Source organism: Ochlerotatus camptorhynchus, unplaced genomic scaffold (assembly GCF_037179485.1).
Source record: "Ochlerotatus camptorhynchus isolate MF236.1 unplaced genomic scaffold, CSIRO-AGI_Acam_v1.1 ptg000055l, whole genome shotgun sequence".
NCBI classification, from domain to species: Eukaryota; Metazoa; Arthropoda; class Insecta; order Diptera; family Culicidae; genus Ochlerotatus; species Ochlerotatus camptorhynchus.
The window spans coordinates 3,400,986-3,415,556 of record NW_027040545.1 but is presented as its reverse complement, the minus strand read 5'-3'; the positions used below and the strand labels follow the sequence as shown (position 1 = coordinate 3,415,556).

The following is a 14,571-nucleotide window of genomic DNA, read 5'->3' as shown; positions in this document are numbered from 1 at the left end:
TATTAAAAAAATGTTGATATTTTCAGCCAACCAAGTTGTCCCGCCCCCTGTTTCTGATGTATAGCGAATTCGTTTATTATTCAGTTCCAACCTGGATCGGGTATCAAGATTGGGTCTGCTTGTTTTCTGACAAACGTCAGTTTGTTCGTTTGTTTTTAAAACCTAGCTCAGGTTGAGGTTCGCACTGACAAAAAGTTCGGTTTCACACTGGGTTGAAACTGGTTCCAACCCCGATAATAAACGAATTCGCTAGTAGTTTCATTTTGACTGTCAAAACTTGAAACCAAAACGAAAACAAAACCCGACTACGAGGAGAAAGGATTTCCTTTTTCCACTTTACTTCTACAGAAAACATCGATTAAAATACCTTCAAATTGTTGTATAAAATATACGCAATGGCCACCTCACCTTCATCAAGTGAAACGACGGAACGCAAGGAAGAGCTAAAGTTGGAAACCAACCCCAAAATAGTCACGAAGGCCACAGAAATCCTAGAACCGCTCCCCAGCTCAACGGTGGACAAGAATCTGGATAATGTCCTGGAAGCCGTCAAAACCGTGGACCAGACGTGCGATTTCAAGAGATGCAAGCAGAAGACAAACATGATGGGCAGTAATTGTGGGTTTTGCAAGCAACGATTCTGCTTCAAACACGGCCTGCCGGAGATACACGGATGTGGTGAAGCGGTGAAGAAACAGGAACGGGAGGAATTCATGCATCCTCTGCCGGCGAAAACGGTCCAGGCTCAGGAGGATCTGAAAAAGGCACACAGCCGGTTGGATAAGAAGCTGAAGCAGATGAATTTGGGCCGGAAGGCGAAACCATCGGGTAGTTCTTCGTCGGAGGGTGGAGGAAGTAAGAGGAAAGGGAAATCGTAATTTTCTTCAAATTTGGGTTTTTATTTCAAATACGCTTGTTGCTGTGAAACACCTAAAATACATTGTTTTTACGAGTAAACTAATATTGATAAGTATTTTATTTCGTAGTATTAGTAGTAGCAATAGAAATAGTAATTCAATCGCATTCCGACCGAGTCCTGAAGATTGTCCACCCTGTCTTTCTCTCTCTCAGTCCTTTTTCTTAGGGGACATAGTTGGGATTTTTCCTCAGAATGCAGAAACCTTCCATGATGGGTGTGAGCGAGATGTACTCCTCGGTGGCCAGTTCGGCACGTTCGCCCATGGCCAGCAGGACAGGAGTGGTGTGCGTCTGGAAGCCGGTGATGGTTTTTGGCTTACCTGCTTGGCCAACCACGTCGACAGCCTGAGAAGAGTTAGAAAGTTCGTTACAAAGGGATTCTGAGATGATGATGATGGTAGGTGATACTTACCATACCGACGCGAACGGGAACCGGACATGGGCTCAAGTCTTCCGTGAAGGTGATCAACATTCGTGGCTGCATGGCAGTGGCCAGTGTGTACAGCAGGTAGTGCGATTTGCCCAAGATGACTATAATTTGGAAAGTTAGTTAAGTTGGATTAAGCACTTGAAGTACGACAACTACTTACTGTTCTTGACATCCATGAAGGAAACGAGAGTGGCCATTAGTCCAGCCACTGCAACTGGGCTCATCAGCTGTCGGTCGCTGTGATACGGACTGAGGGTCAGTGTTCCCTTGCCTAAATGCGTCAGCCCTTGGGCGATGCGAACCATGAACAGGTTGTTCGGGTCCTTGGCATGGTATTGAGCCAACTGACGGAGCATAGCGGCCAATCGGGCGTTGTTGGTTCCGGCTCCGACCAGTCCCATAGCGAAGATGGAATTGTGAGCTACTTCTGCATCGCTGTCGTGGGAGAACTTGCTCAGCGTGTCCAAGATGTTCAACTTCGGGTTGGAAACGGAGATCAGGCCGAGGGCCAGCGGGACAGCACGACGGATGCAGGGTTCGCAGTAACGGAGCAGGTTTCCGAACGATCTGAATGCCATTTCCGATCCAATTTCTTCACCCATGGCAATCAGGGCGATTCCGAGCACGGCCACAGATTGGCAGGCCGATAGGTCCTTCTCCTTGTCTTCTTTTTCCTTCTGGGCGGCAGCAGCAGCAGCGGCAGCATCCTTCTTCGACGAGGAGCTTTCACTTTCCGATGAAGCAGGCTCGTAGTGTTCCGAGCAGAGATGCAAAAGTTGTTGAATCTTGAGAACGTTTCCGGTTCCGGCGTAAGCGCAGATTTCGACCATAGTGGTGGCCATCGAGCGGAACGGTTCCTGAATAATCTCCAGAGCTGCAATTACGGCTTCAGCTGCTTCCTGACGACCAAGATAGACGAGGCCCAGCCCAAGTGGAAGGAACCGAGCATAGGTGTCCTTCAGTTCCAGCTCCGAGCGGTCCATGATGGTTTGAAGCAATACTTCGGTCACATCGCTGTTGCAAGACCCAACAGCGATCATACCCAGGGACAGGGCAGCGATTCCCATCACTTCCATTGTCGATCCAGTGCGACGTTCCGAACTGAACACCGATCCAATCAGTTCCAAGACTACAGATCTGTTGGATCCGGCGTAAGCCAGCCCCAGACCAAGAATTGCACCGATTCTCATAGTACTATTCTGGTGGAGGACATAATCGGACAGCAGGGCCAATGCCGGATCGACCTCGTTCCTAACGCCGCAATTTACTATACCGCAAGCTAGCAGAGCTCCAGACTTAATATAATCCTCATTGGAATACAGATACTTATCGATCGGAGTCAAACCACCATCGACGTCCCACAGAAGGATCAACCCCAGGGAGGCAGTCGCGCTCAGCATTCCGTGCTCCTTGTTCTTATACAACCACTTATTGCCATCCTCCATCAGCAGCTTATCCTGGCCGAAGCCAGCATTTACGAATCCATTCACGAAGCTGGCAGCCAAGTTCTGCCTAGCCGAATCAATCTGCGATCCAAATGGAGTACGGGAATTATCCAGATGCGACTTGTAGACATCTTCCGGCGTTTTCGGTTCCATGATGTCCAGCTCACGAGCCAGATTCAAAAAATGATTATTCAAATGCGAGTTGGACATAATCTCCACCAGATCGTCGTAATCGTTCGATCCTTCTGGGAGTTCCAGGAAAATCTGCTGCCTTCCCAGCATGAAAGCCAGCTGCTTCTGAAGCGCCAAATCATTGCACGACGTAAAGATATCCTGAATCAGCTTCATGTCATTGATCATCAAGGCCAATCGCATCGCCTGGGTGTGCATATTGAACTTCCGGGACAAATTCAGCGCACACTTCAGCAGACTGATGTTCTCCGGTTCCGGTACGTACGGAACGCAACTCTGCAGATACAGACAAACCCTCGGGTAGGCGCTTTCATCCACGTAGGCCTCCAGCAGATCCAACCGCTCGATCTCCATCAGAAGATCGCATGCTTCCGCCTCGGCGTTGTGTGCCATATTGTACGGAATAATCTGATGGATTAAACAAATCAATCGCTTCTTGAAATCATCAGTCGTTTCCGGCCAATTTGAAGCAATCTCCCCGCTCAGATGCCGCACGTATTCGTGTCCCCAATCTCCAATATTCTCATTGCTATCGTCACAGAGCAGTCGATAGACCAAGCACTCCTTCCCGGTTCCCATCGTCATGGCCAGAACCGAGATAATCTCTGCGCACAGCTTGGTCGTTACCTTGTCCTTCAGCGTTGCCGTCATTGTCTTGTGAATCTCCTTCATCGTTTCAAAGTGCAATCGCATAAACTTCAGCGGCTTCGGAACCGACGTCATCGAGGTAGTTGACGCCTTGATCAACTTGGCCATCGTTTCCAACGCCGGATTGTACAGTTCCGTTGCCGGTTCCTGCAGTCTCTCTACCAGCATATTCAACTCATCCTGCAGTTGCTTATCCTCATCGCTCTACGGAAGAAACAAACTCACAGATGACAAAGCATCTTTCAACAACACAAAATCCTACCAGATCGGTTTTTTCCTCCTCCTTCTCCTTGGTTTTGCCCTTGACGGGGGTTTCTTCAATCTTTTCCGTCGTTGACATGGTGCCGTTCACTTGGGATTACGGTGAGTTGCGCGATTAAATTCTACGAATTTCCGAGTGAAAACTTACGGACAAAACACTTTTGCGATTCCGCAGACAAAATGACGATGAGTTGTGAAAACAGTGTCAGACAGAAGACAGCTTTCTAGGTTATGAGGCGAAAACGAAACGAAGATGATTGTCAAAATCGAAGCTTGACAGCCGAAGATAAAAAAAAGTTCCGAATGTCGACACGGATTCGGTCGTCGACATGCATGTGCAGAAAGACCCGGTCGTGAAATTATCGCGAGTAGCTTTTCAAAACGACCAGCCTATTTTATAAAACAACGATAGAGTTTGGCGAGAAGGATCAACTATAGAACTTTTTGACGTTTAATCGTCTTTCTCTATCTAGCACACATGGATGAATGGACGGTTTGTTTTCCCACTAATCTGTTTCCCTCTTGCTCGCACTCGTTCGATTTAAATGGTGCAGTATAGTGTACGCCGATTAAACGTCAAAAAGCTCTATGGTCTGAGCCAGTCTAAAGACAAAAAAAAACAATAGAATTTTCGCGTCACTTTTCAAATAGACCAATGTAACATATCCACCATTTTGAGAAAATCGAAGTTGAAGTTCGACAGATTATTATTTTAACTGTTTAAAAACAATACATTTTGCAATACTATTTTTAATGTAGTCCGTGTATAATAACGTTGAAAATTCAGAAGAAACGGTAAAATCACAATTTTGATTTCAATTTCATGCTACAACATAGAAAAACCACATACGACGTTTTGACAAGTCGAGTTGTACATCGGACATGTTACATTGGACGATTTTTCTCAATGACATAATCAATCAGTGTTACATTGGACGTTTTGTCTACATGATACTAGATTCCCTTTCACAGATTTCAGAGTATAGTACCTAACTTTAGATTGGCCTCGCCTTTGGAAAATGAGCACCAATCATGTTAGGCAGTCCGAATCACAAACGAAGTGACAGACTACTAACTGGCGAAGAAATCAATTAAAATAATGTGGTTCGCTGTAATAGAATTTTCTTAGAAGGTTGTGCCATCATCCACCAGATGGGATAGTATTTTTGTTTTGGTTTTGCACAAAGTTGATTTTGTGTACAATGATTCTTTGACAGTGTGCAAAGAGTGCGTATCATTTTGTCATTTTTTTTATGCATTTCAGTTTTGAGTAGAGTGAAAGAGATAGAACCAAAACATTCTAGTACATTTGGTGAAAATGCTAGTTCAATCTCGAGTTCAATCCAGTAGTAGTGTTGCCATGTGGTTCAATCCAGTATACGCTCGGATAGCAGGGTTAATCCACAGACAAACAGACATAACACATTGAATATTTCTCAATGTAAAACATCTTCGCTAAAACACTATCGCCATCTGTTGAGTACACTGTGGTGGGTAGTACGCTGAACAGATGGCGGTAGTGTGTAAACGTCAAACGCAAGGGAATTGACTACTGAACAACTTGCGAGTGTTATGTCTGTTTGTCTGTGGTTAATCGATAACTTTCCATCTGTCAAATTTTATCCAAAAGCTAAAATAATCCACCAAATGGTTAAGAGGCTAAATGAGTAAATATTACCCATTTATGGGTATTTTTTAATTGAAAACGTTCGAAAGTATCCTATCTCGATTGGTGGTGCATTGAGAATCCTATTCGGTGCAGTGTCCTGCCCCCTGTGTGTACCAGAATTTTCATCTTTGAATTTCGATGCTTTTCAGTGCCGGGCACCATCCGTCGACAAAACAAAAGCCAGTAAAGCTGATGCTTGTTGTGCTTTCGGCTTCGGCGACTGCGCTAGTGTTCGTGAGGGAGGAAAATCCGTATCAGAACTTTTGACATTTCCCTTTCAGTTACTGCGGTTTCTTCCCATCGTTTCGGTAGTGTTTTTCTCGTGTCCTGAGGAGCCAGCCCAGTGCCAGGTGCTCGTCGCGAGCAGAGAAAGAAAAGTCATCGCTGCAAATTTTCCGATTTTTTTCAGTGCGTGCGTTGCATATCGAAAACAATCATTGTTAGTTTGGTTCTTATCCAGAAGACGGACTGTAAAAATCAATTTCACCATACCGTTAGTTAGCGGGATCGAGGTGTGCATTTTTTGTGAGCCAGCAGCAGCAGATTGAAGCAATCTGAGTCTTGTAGGAATAACACAGTAGGCCGATGGCGGTGCACTCTTGGATCGGTTGGGAGGCAATGTGAGTAAGTAATCCCGAGTTGAATTTTGCTCAGCAATTGAGCATAAAGAGTATGGAATAAGAATAAACTGATACGCGAAGGACGAAGGGAGGAACGTGTGGCTGGATCAAGGTCGTGGTCAGAAAAGGTGGAGAAAATTACCCATGCAAGCTTAAGCCGGGCTATGCTTCTTCGATTATCGTATTTCAACTACAAAGACGGCGGAGAAAAGTGCCGTTGGATTTATTGTTGAATAATTTATACTCGGTTTTGGGTTGCTGCGATTGGAATCGATCCAACTTGACAGCGGTAGAGTGGCCATGGGGAAAATTATTAGCATCACAGAATGCCGTGCTAATCTCATCTCGTACAGTGACGGGCGGTACGCCAGCGAAAACCATGGCCAGGCCTCTTTTCTTGCGACGGCTATAATAATGGAAAGCGCTAGGGAGAAAAAGAGAGAGTGGAAGAGCAAGAGTGAAACGAGTGTGTCTGGATGAGAGAAATGAAAAATCAATAAAATTGATGTTTTATTCTTGCTTTCATAGCACGGCTGGAGATTTTCCGCTGGTTGTCGTGTGGCTACCGGTGACCATGAGCAGGTATAGATGAAGTACAGATAGCTGCTCCATTTGTAGAAGTACAACTGATCCAGATAATATCAACAGTAGTCCAGCTGTGCTCGCGTTGCGAAATTTGTTTATCTAAAAGTGCTGCCATGGAGATGTACATGTTGATGGTGGTGGTAAGGAGGTGGGCACTGTGAGTGGATGAGCTTAAATATTCCACCCGTTTGCTTTGCTACTTATCGAAGTATGCCTATACGTGCATGCCTACTGGTACAACAGTAGGTCGATGTTTGTAAACATTACATTCAAAATATGTTGAGTCTTGTAGTTTTCGGCTCAGAAAATCAATCATCAGTTTTCATTGTTCTGACTATTATTATTGGCCTTATTCTCATTTCTTAGAAGCAAGCTCGCTGCCACATCTCTTTTATGTAATCAGTTGCTGGTTGGTGACAACTTTCTCAGCTCGCCACGGCGTTCTGAAGCGCGTGACATCACACGAGCTTCTTTTGTCTATTTGTTTGCTTTGCTACCGTCATGCTCTTTACTCACTTGCTCATTTTGATTAATGGGACTAAATCTGTCCGGATCTAGCATATCAACGCTGACGACTGACTGATAACAACGCGGCTAGGTTAGGAGTCGGTCGTATGCATAATTTATGAGTGCCGCGGCGACGTCTCCTATAGGTTGGCAAAAGCGTCCCATGTGCAATTACCCTACCCTCGCACAACTTTCAGAGTACATATACCTACTGATCCCACGTTGGCCATGATCTCGAAATGTATGTTCGAAACGCGTCCAGCGCCTGCTTGTTTTGCATTCTGTCACCGGTCAGCTGACGCACGAGACACGAGTGAGTGCGCACATGCTTCGACGGAAGCCGACTTGGATTAGTGTTCTTTGCTAGGTCGCGCACGCAGTCTATCCAACAGAGTGAGTGGTCTTCGGCGATGTGTATGTCGGCTTTCGACACACGCGGTTATCACCCAATGATAATATTTAATTGTGAATGGCGATAGTGATGTGCTAGCTGGTTCTAAAGTTTTGTTACTATGGGTCAGTCGTACAATTCGTTAGAAGGAGTTTGATTTTATGAAGTGGCAGTTTTAGCACTAACGGCATTGATTAGTGTTATCCACCTATTTGACTACTAATGCGTATTCGCATTGATTATGGATGACCTACTGAATACATTAAACTGACTACTGAGCTGGATGCTTTCTTCGGCAAGTATGTAGCTCTATTTCCAAGCAAGATAGCAAATGTTATGAACAATACATTTGAAGTAGCACGTAAATTTTACTAAAATAGTGTAATGTTACGTTTGCTCTAAAATGCCAATAACAACATCTTCCAAACTCATATCGATTCAGCTGGAAAACCTGGGTGAATTTTAAATGTGTGTCAACAAGCCTAATATTTTTTTTTGTTTTACAACTAATATTTTTTTTTGTTTTACAACATATATGAATTTTGTTTAATAAAGTGTTTACAACTTCAGAATACTAACAATTATGTATTAATAATTTTGATTCTTCCTTATCTTGTAACTTTAAGGTATTTTCTAACAGTTTTCATTTTCAATTTGAATTGAATATGCACATTTGTAACACGTAAGACAATTTCCGATATGACTGGTCGTTTTGTGGCACACAACTTAACACTTGTTGTTACTAAATTAGTGATCTGGCAAGCTCAAAGAATAAGGGCTTTCGCCTGCAGGCTTCCACGTATGTGTATGTTGAAGGACCTATGGAAAACAACAAATGGTTACGAGCTTTTTTCGGTGTCCGTTTGATAAAGTGAACAATTCTTAATCCCCCTTAAGATCGAGATTTTAAGCAATATTTTACATCCGTGATCTTTCCATCTTGGAAACTTTTGCTCGTTGAAGAATAACGAGATGTTTCTTAGAGTGTGATCTAGAAAAGTTGTGTATTTGTTTTTAGTGTGGTTATGAGAAGTGAAAGCTAGTGAAAATAGGTATTGAAATTTCATGCCCTGAGCAGAACAAAATCGACTGATGGTACTTTTTAATGCAAATATTAAGAATGCGTGGATGAATGGCAATATTTTGGTGGAAAAGTGTTAAAATATGTATCTAGGTCGTTTGATAGGTCATTGAAGGCTAAGCTGTACAAAGCTAGTACAAGTTTTGAATAAAATTTCAATTTTTTTTTAAATTTTTCACGTATTTTTATACTTTTTTCAAAGAGTTCCTCAGTTCAAAACTTACCGAAAGAAGAGGCCGGGATTAGTTTGTAAGGTTATTTTGGCGTTTTCGAAATTGTGTTGATAGTTTTCAGGACATTTTTAAAAATCGTTTGAGCGTTTAGAGACCATTAGGCTATGTTTTACATTTGCAAGGTCATTTTGGCGTTAAATGTTGAATCCTGATGAATGTGGGCGTCTTAGTGGAATACCTGTATAATGAGAGAGAGAAGGATTAGTTAAATGTTGGCCCGGAGTCAGATTTCTTATACCATTTCATTGATTTGAGTTACTTTGTTATTTAGTTGTAATACTTCTTTATCGTTTGATACTGCTCATCCGCAGTTTTCACGGAACACAGACGGCGTTGAGCTTGAGTTCCGTGTTCATTAAACGTGCGTTTTATTTTTCAAACTCAGGTGTACTCTGCACATCGAACGTGATAATTCGTACTTGCAAGCTAGTGTGAACATCGAGGCCTGCTATGTTGCAACAGGTTGCAACAGAAAGGGCAGATGAAAGCGATGAACGCTTCTTATACGCCTTTAGCCTACCGTATGCGTGATAATGTTCGCACCATCGTACAAATAAGGTTCCCGTTTCACCTGTGCATGCAATGCCTTGATTTTCTTTGCATGCACGTTACCTATAGTTCATACCGTAGTAGGCTGTGTATAAAAGAAAATGATTTACTTAGTTTGACAGTAGCACCATGACAAAGTGGCAGCGTATTTATGATTTGTCCCACGCGCAAATGTCGCAAAAAGACATTTCAATCGCCGTGGGAGTGTCCCGGTGGACCGTCAAAAGGGTTTTAGACCGAGAAAAAAAAAGGACAACTATCCGCGAAGGTGACCACAGGTCGTTCGAGGTCAGCTCGGGTTCCGAGGGTTAGCGCTGCTATCAAAAGGAAGATTAGGGTGAATCCAGTGCGTTCAATAAGGAAAATTACAAAGGAACACGGGATCAGTGATTTTACGGCACGGAAGATCGTAAAAGAAGATTGCGGGGTGAAGTCGAGGGCACGGAAAAAAACTCACATTATTACCAACCGCATCCGGGAGCTACGAGTCGAACGATGCAAGAAAATCTTGAACTTCATTAAGCGAAAAAATCCGGTAATTCTGTTCACCGACGAGAGCATGTTTACCGTCGATCCCGTATCAAATTCCAGAACCGACCGGTATATTAGTTCTCTTCCGGTAAAAGACGTGGCCGACGAGCACAAGAACGTGTATCTGACCAAGCATCCTGCTAGCGTTATGGTGTTTGGATTGGTGGCTTCCGTTGGCAAAAAAAATTGACTCGGTGTTCATTCCAGAAAGCGACAAGGTCACGGAGGTCTACATCAGGATTTTAAGTAAGTATGTTCTTCCGTGGATCAAAGAACAGTGCGGTCCGAAGCAAAATGTTGTATTTCAACAAGATGGGGCTCCGTGCCACATCTCGAACCGCACTCAGAAGTGGTTGCAGGAACATCTTCCGTTCTGGGCGAAGGATATGTGGCCGCCATCCAGCCCCAATCTTAATCCGCTGGATTACTCAATATGGCGCGTCATGAAGGCCGAGGCCTGTTCTAAACGCTGCCCAAGTACAGCAAGCCTCAGACAAACATTGACCCGTACCTGGAGAGAAATGGATCCAGACCACATTATTAGAACCTGCCGTGCATTCCGGAAGCGTGTGGAGGCCGTAATTGCAGCAAGCAGAAACTCGATCGATGATTAACATAGTTTAAGACTCTGAGAATCATCCCCCCTTTGAATAAGTAAAAGAAAAACTCGAAGTCGAAATTTTTGAGATTTTTTTTTAATTTTGACATTACTCAATGGCGCAAACATTATCACGTATACGGTAGATCCTCAGATAAATTTTTAGACCTTCAAGAAAGAGTGCAGCTTTTTTGATGCATTTTTAGAATGTCAGAAACTTTAATGTATCTTCAGTGAAATTTGCAGAACCTCAGGGAAGTTCAGCGGTTTAAAAAAATTAATATATATATACTGCCGGTGGACGCATAACTGTCCCATGTTACAAAACACAAAACTGAGAAAACTGCGATTAAAGTTTGAAAACACTTTTTGCCGTTGTTGTGAAATTTCGCTGTAAATTTCTGTTCTATTTCTTAAAACTGTCGAAATTTAACTGTTCCATACACAACTCAACAAAATTTTACCAAAAAAACTATTTTTTTTCGATAAAAAATCTTCTGGGACACTTATGCCGCGAATTTTCCTGATGAGTCGAAAAATGTACGCATATTTGTCCCACTGTGAACAATTTCTCGGTTGCTGTTGTTGTTACGTTTGACACTTCGTGCGAGTCGGGTGTGTTTTCTTTTTTATAGTGCTGATTTTTAGTGTCATCAGAAGCTATCAGAAGAACCGGAACTGGAAATGTCTGGCTTGGAATATTTGAAACAGTACGGTGGTTCCAGTGAGAGTGAAGAAGAATTCCATGGGTTTGACCTGGAAAACGGCACGGGTGAACGATTTCCGCAAGCATCACAGTCGGTAAACACTGAGGTCAATCAATCAGTTTCCAGCCAAACTGGTTGCTGCGATGAAAATTTTGAAGCCGGAACAAGCGCCTAAAAAAGCAGATCCGAAAGAGAAACAACAACAAACTTGGAGCGGCCGGATTGCAACACCGCTAGTCGATCCTGTGATTCGGACAGCTCTTGCAGTTTTTCCGAGCAACAGCCAGAGAGAAGTTACAGGAAAAAAACTAAAAAAGAACGGAAAAAGGAAGATTCGGCTAAAAAACGACGCAAATCGCATGCGATAATTCTGGAAACTTGTGGTTGCCTCAAAAATTGCAACACTAAGTTCACGAGAGATGACAGGCTACAGTTCCATAAGTCTTTTTGGGATCTGGATAACGTCGGCCAAGGAAATCTAATCAGGCAGTATGCTCATCTAACACCTGTCGGACGGCGCCGAAAACGTAATGCGAAGGATTTGGCCAAACAACTTGCGTACAAATACACTGTACCCAGCTCAAGTGGTGACCCCGTAAAAGTGTGTAGGAAGTTTTTCTTGAACACTCTTGGATTTGGCGAACATTGTGGGTATGTATTAGAAAACATTCTTAATGCTGTATGCAGGCTTTATTATATGCAAAAAATAGCAATATAATTTACAGATGCGTTCGAGGAGCTCAAGATGGACCTCGAGAATACCGACGTGGGAAATATAGTAGAAATAAGCATGCACGCGAGGCCATCAAGGAACACGTTTTTGGCTATGGTCCATCAATCTCCCATTATCGGAGAGCGCATGCTCCGAACCGCCTGTATTTGCCTTCCGATTTGACTGAGAAGTCTCTGCACAAGAACTATGAAGCCACGCAGGATGTCAAAGTAAGTTATTCGCTGTATTGCAAGGTTGTAAGACAATGCAATATATCATTTGTACGGCTTGGGCATGAGCAATGCGAGACGTGTGTTGCTGCAGAACTGCATAAGAAAGTCGCTGAGCATTCGGAAGCAAAGGATTGTACCTGCTGCTCGGAGCACGAACTTCATATCAAGCGTGCTTCCGAATCGCGAATGGCATATCGTGCAGATGGCGACTCAACATCACCAAACGAGGTGGTATTTTCAGTAGATCTACAAAAAGTAAGTGATTGGAATTACATTATGGTATGTGACATTATTTGTAAGATATGCATATGTTTTCTAGGTCATTCAACTTCCTCGACTGGATGGATTCAAGAGTGTTATCTTTTCATCAAGGCTTTTGGTCTTTAACGAGACCTTTGCCCCAGTCGGCGCATATGCACGATCATTTCCGGTGTCTGCGTGTATTTGGCCCGAGTCGATCAGTGGCCGCACAGCCAACGACATGCTCAGTTGCTTTTACAAAGTAATTAAGAAGTACGCACACCTGAAGAAGATTTCGTTTTGGTTGGACAATTGTTCATCACAGAACAAGAATTGGAATTTGTTCCAACACATCATCCTCTTGATAAACAGTAATGATATTCAGGTTGACCAAATACTGTTTAAATTTTTCGAATCTGGCCACACCTTTATGGCCGCCGATTCATTTCACGGAGCGGTCGAAAACAAAATGCGTCACGAACGAGTCGTAACCTTTGAACACTTCAAATCTGTGGTTGGTTGTGCCAAGAAAAATGTTGACGTACTTGACATGGAAGTGGCTGACTTCTTCCAAGCTGAGCTAACTGTCTCACAGTACACGTTGAACTTGTGCAAGCCCCGCCCATACGTGGACACCATGCGAAAAGTGGTATTTCAAAAGGGACGTTATGAACTTGGATACGCAAGCAACATCAACAGCGAGGACCTCGTATACTGCAAACTGTTTTCCAAGAAGCAACTCCGGTTGATCGAAAAGGATACGTTCTCTCTTGAAGCTAATGTACGCTGGCAAAAGTCTCCTCGAGGAATTGAAGCGGATAGGAAGGCTTCCCTGTTGGCGGTTGTTGTACCTGTTATTACCGAAGAAGAAAAACCTTTTTTTATTGACCTTCCGACAAAGCAACAAACATCTGAATAGTAATGTAAGATTAACCGTTGTATGAATTTTTTATACTTCAAATAAATCGCATCACTTTGTTCCATCCATAGCTTTTCAATACGAGATTTTATGTCACGAAGATGTACAAATAAGCACTTAGCAGAAAGCGAATTATGTTCGCCATAGAAGAGGAGATGACAATTCTGATTTTATGATCCCTTCAACATCGGGTTAGGGAAAGTTGACTGTAGGATATTTTTACCTTTCAGGTAATCGTTTGGGACTTGTAATGTGCTTACAATATATTATTTGGCTAACAAGCTTTAAATTTGTTAAACATTTTTTTATATTTAGTTGGAATTGGTGTAGTGGGACAAATATGCGTCTATTTTCTCAATGGGACAAATATGCGTCCATTTTCTCAATGGGACAAAATGACTTCACATTTTTTCGAGCTTTTGTAGAATAAACAGTATGTTTTTATGTGATATTCGAAAAATATGCATCAAAATATGACGATTAGCATCAAAATCTCAAAAATGACGAAATGTAACATGGGACAGTTATGCGTCCACCGGCAGTATACGATTTTAGGGAAATTTGTAGATCTTGAGAGAAATATTCAAAACTTCAAAGAACCTCAACAATTTTCAGATAAATTTTGAGAACTTCAGGTAATTTAGAAGATCTGCAGGGACATTTTCAGATGTTCAGGGTAGCTCGAGAGGAATTAACAAAACTTCAGACAAGTTCGCAAATCTACTGAGAAATGTATTGAGCCTCAAGCAGGCATGGAAAATCATTTACATTCATTTCATGCATTCATTTACATTCATTTGCCTCTAACTTTTTTCATCAACAGCATTCCACAAAAAGATGTATAGAGCTTTTGTAGGTTTTGTTATTAGCTACAACTTTTGCCTGAACTCAAATCTGTATCTCTTATGCATCACTAACTATACATTATTTTGCGGAATTCTGTTGTTGGAAAAAGTTAGGGACAAATGAATGTAAATGAATGCACGAAATGAATGCAAATGATTTTCCATGCCTGGCCTCAAGGTAATTCGTAGATCTTGAGAATAAAACTACAGAGCTTCAGACAACTTTACAGAAGGAGTGATTTAGTTTTTCAGAAAAG

The 14,571-nt window shown here is 42.7% G+C and overlaps 3 protein-coding genes across 4 annotated transcripts in view; 2 read left to right on the top strand and 1 right to left on the bottom strand.

Annotated features, from left to right (window-relative positions):
- The first annotated feature begins 291 nt into the window (after positions 1 to 291).
- Positions 292 to 961, top strand: LOC135717429 (DNA-binding protein SMUBP-2). The gene has a single exon (XM_065239517.1). It carries the CDS (start codon positions 396 to 398, stop codon positions 876 to 878), a length of 483 nt encoding a protein of 160 aa, XP_065095589.1. The 5' UTR covers positions 292 to 395; the 3' UTR covers positions 879 to 961.
- On the bottom strand, positions 879 to 4,124 carry Rpn1 (regulatory particle non-ATPase 1). The gene is made up of 4 exons (XM_065239447.1): positions 3,896 to 4,124; positions 1,509 to 3,837; positions 1,331 to 1,449; positions 879 to 1,263 (listed from the first exon to the last, which is right to left on the bottom strand). The coding sequence occupies exons 1-4, from the start codon at positions 3,971 to 3,973 to the stop codon at positions 1,081 to 1,083; spliced, it is 2,709 nt and encodes a 902-aa protein (XP_065095519.1). The 5' UTR covers positions 3,974 to 4,124; the 3' UTR covers positions 879 to 1,080.
- Positions 4,125 to 5,855: 1,731 nt separating this feature from the next.
- Positions 5,856 to 14,571, top strand: part of LOC135717406 (acyl-CoA:lysophosphatidylglycerol acyltransferase 1-like) — a 34,698-nt gene continuing 25,982 nt past the window's right edge. The window contains exon 1 of one of the 2 annotated variants that reach the window (XM_065239485.1): positions 5,856 to 6,183. The gene's annotated coding sequence lies outside the window, so the exon portion shown is untranslated. Of the gene's footprint in view, positions 6,188 to 14,571 lie in introns of both variants that reach the window. The other variant, XM_065239484.1, reaches the window with a different exon arrangement.

Excerpts from the sequence above, each read along its gene's own strand:
- Rpn1 (XM_065239447.1), bottom strand. The coding sequence starts at position 3,973 with ATGTCAACGACGGAAAAGATTGAAGAAACCCCCGTCAAGGGCAAAACC. Across the intron at positions 3,838-3,895 it reads AGGAGGAAAAAACCGATCTG|AGCGATGAGGATAAGCAACT; the intron begins GTAGGATTTTGT and ends TTTCTTCCGTAG. Across the intron at positions 1,450-1,508 it reads CTTCATGGATGTCAAGAACA|TCATCTTGGGCAAATCGCAC; the intron begins GTAAGTAGTTGT and ends TCCAAATTATAG.
- LOC135717429 (XM_065239517.1), top strand. The coding sequence starts at position 396 with ATGGCCACCTCACCTTCATCAAGTGAAACGACGGAACGCAAGGAAGAG.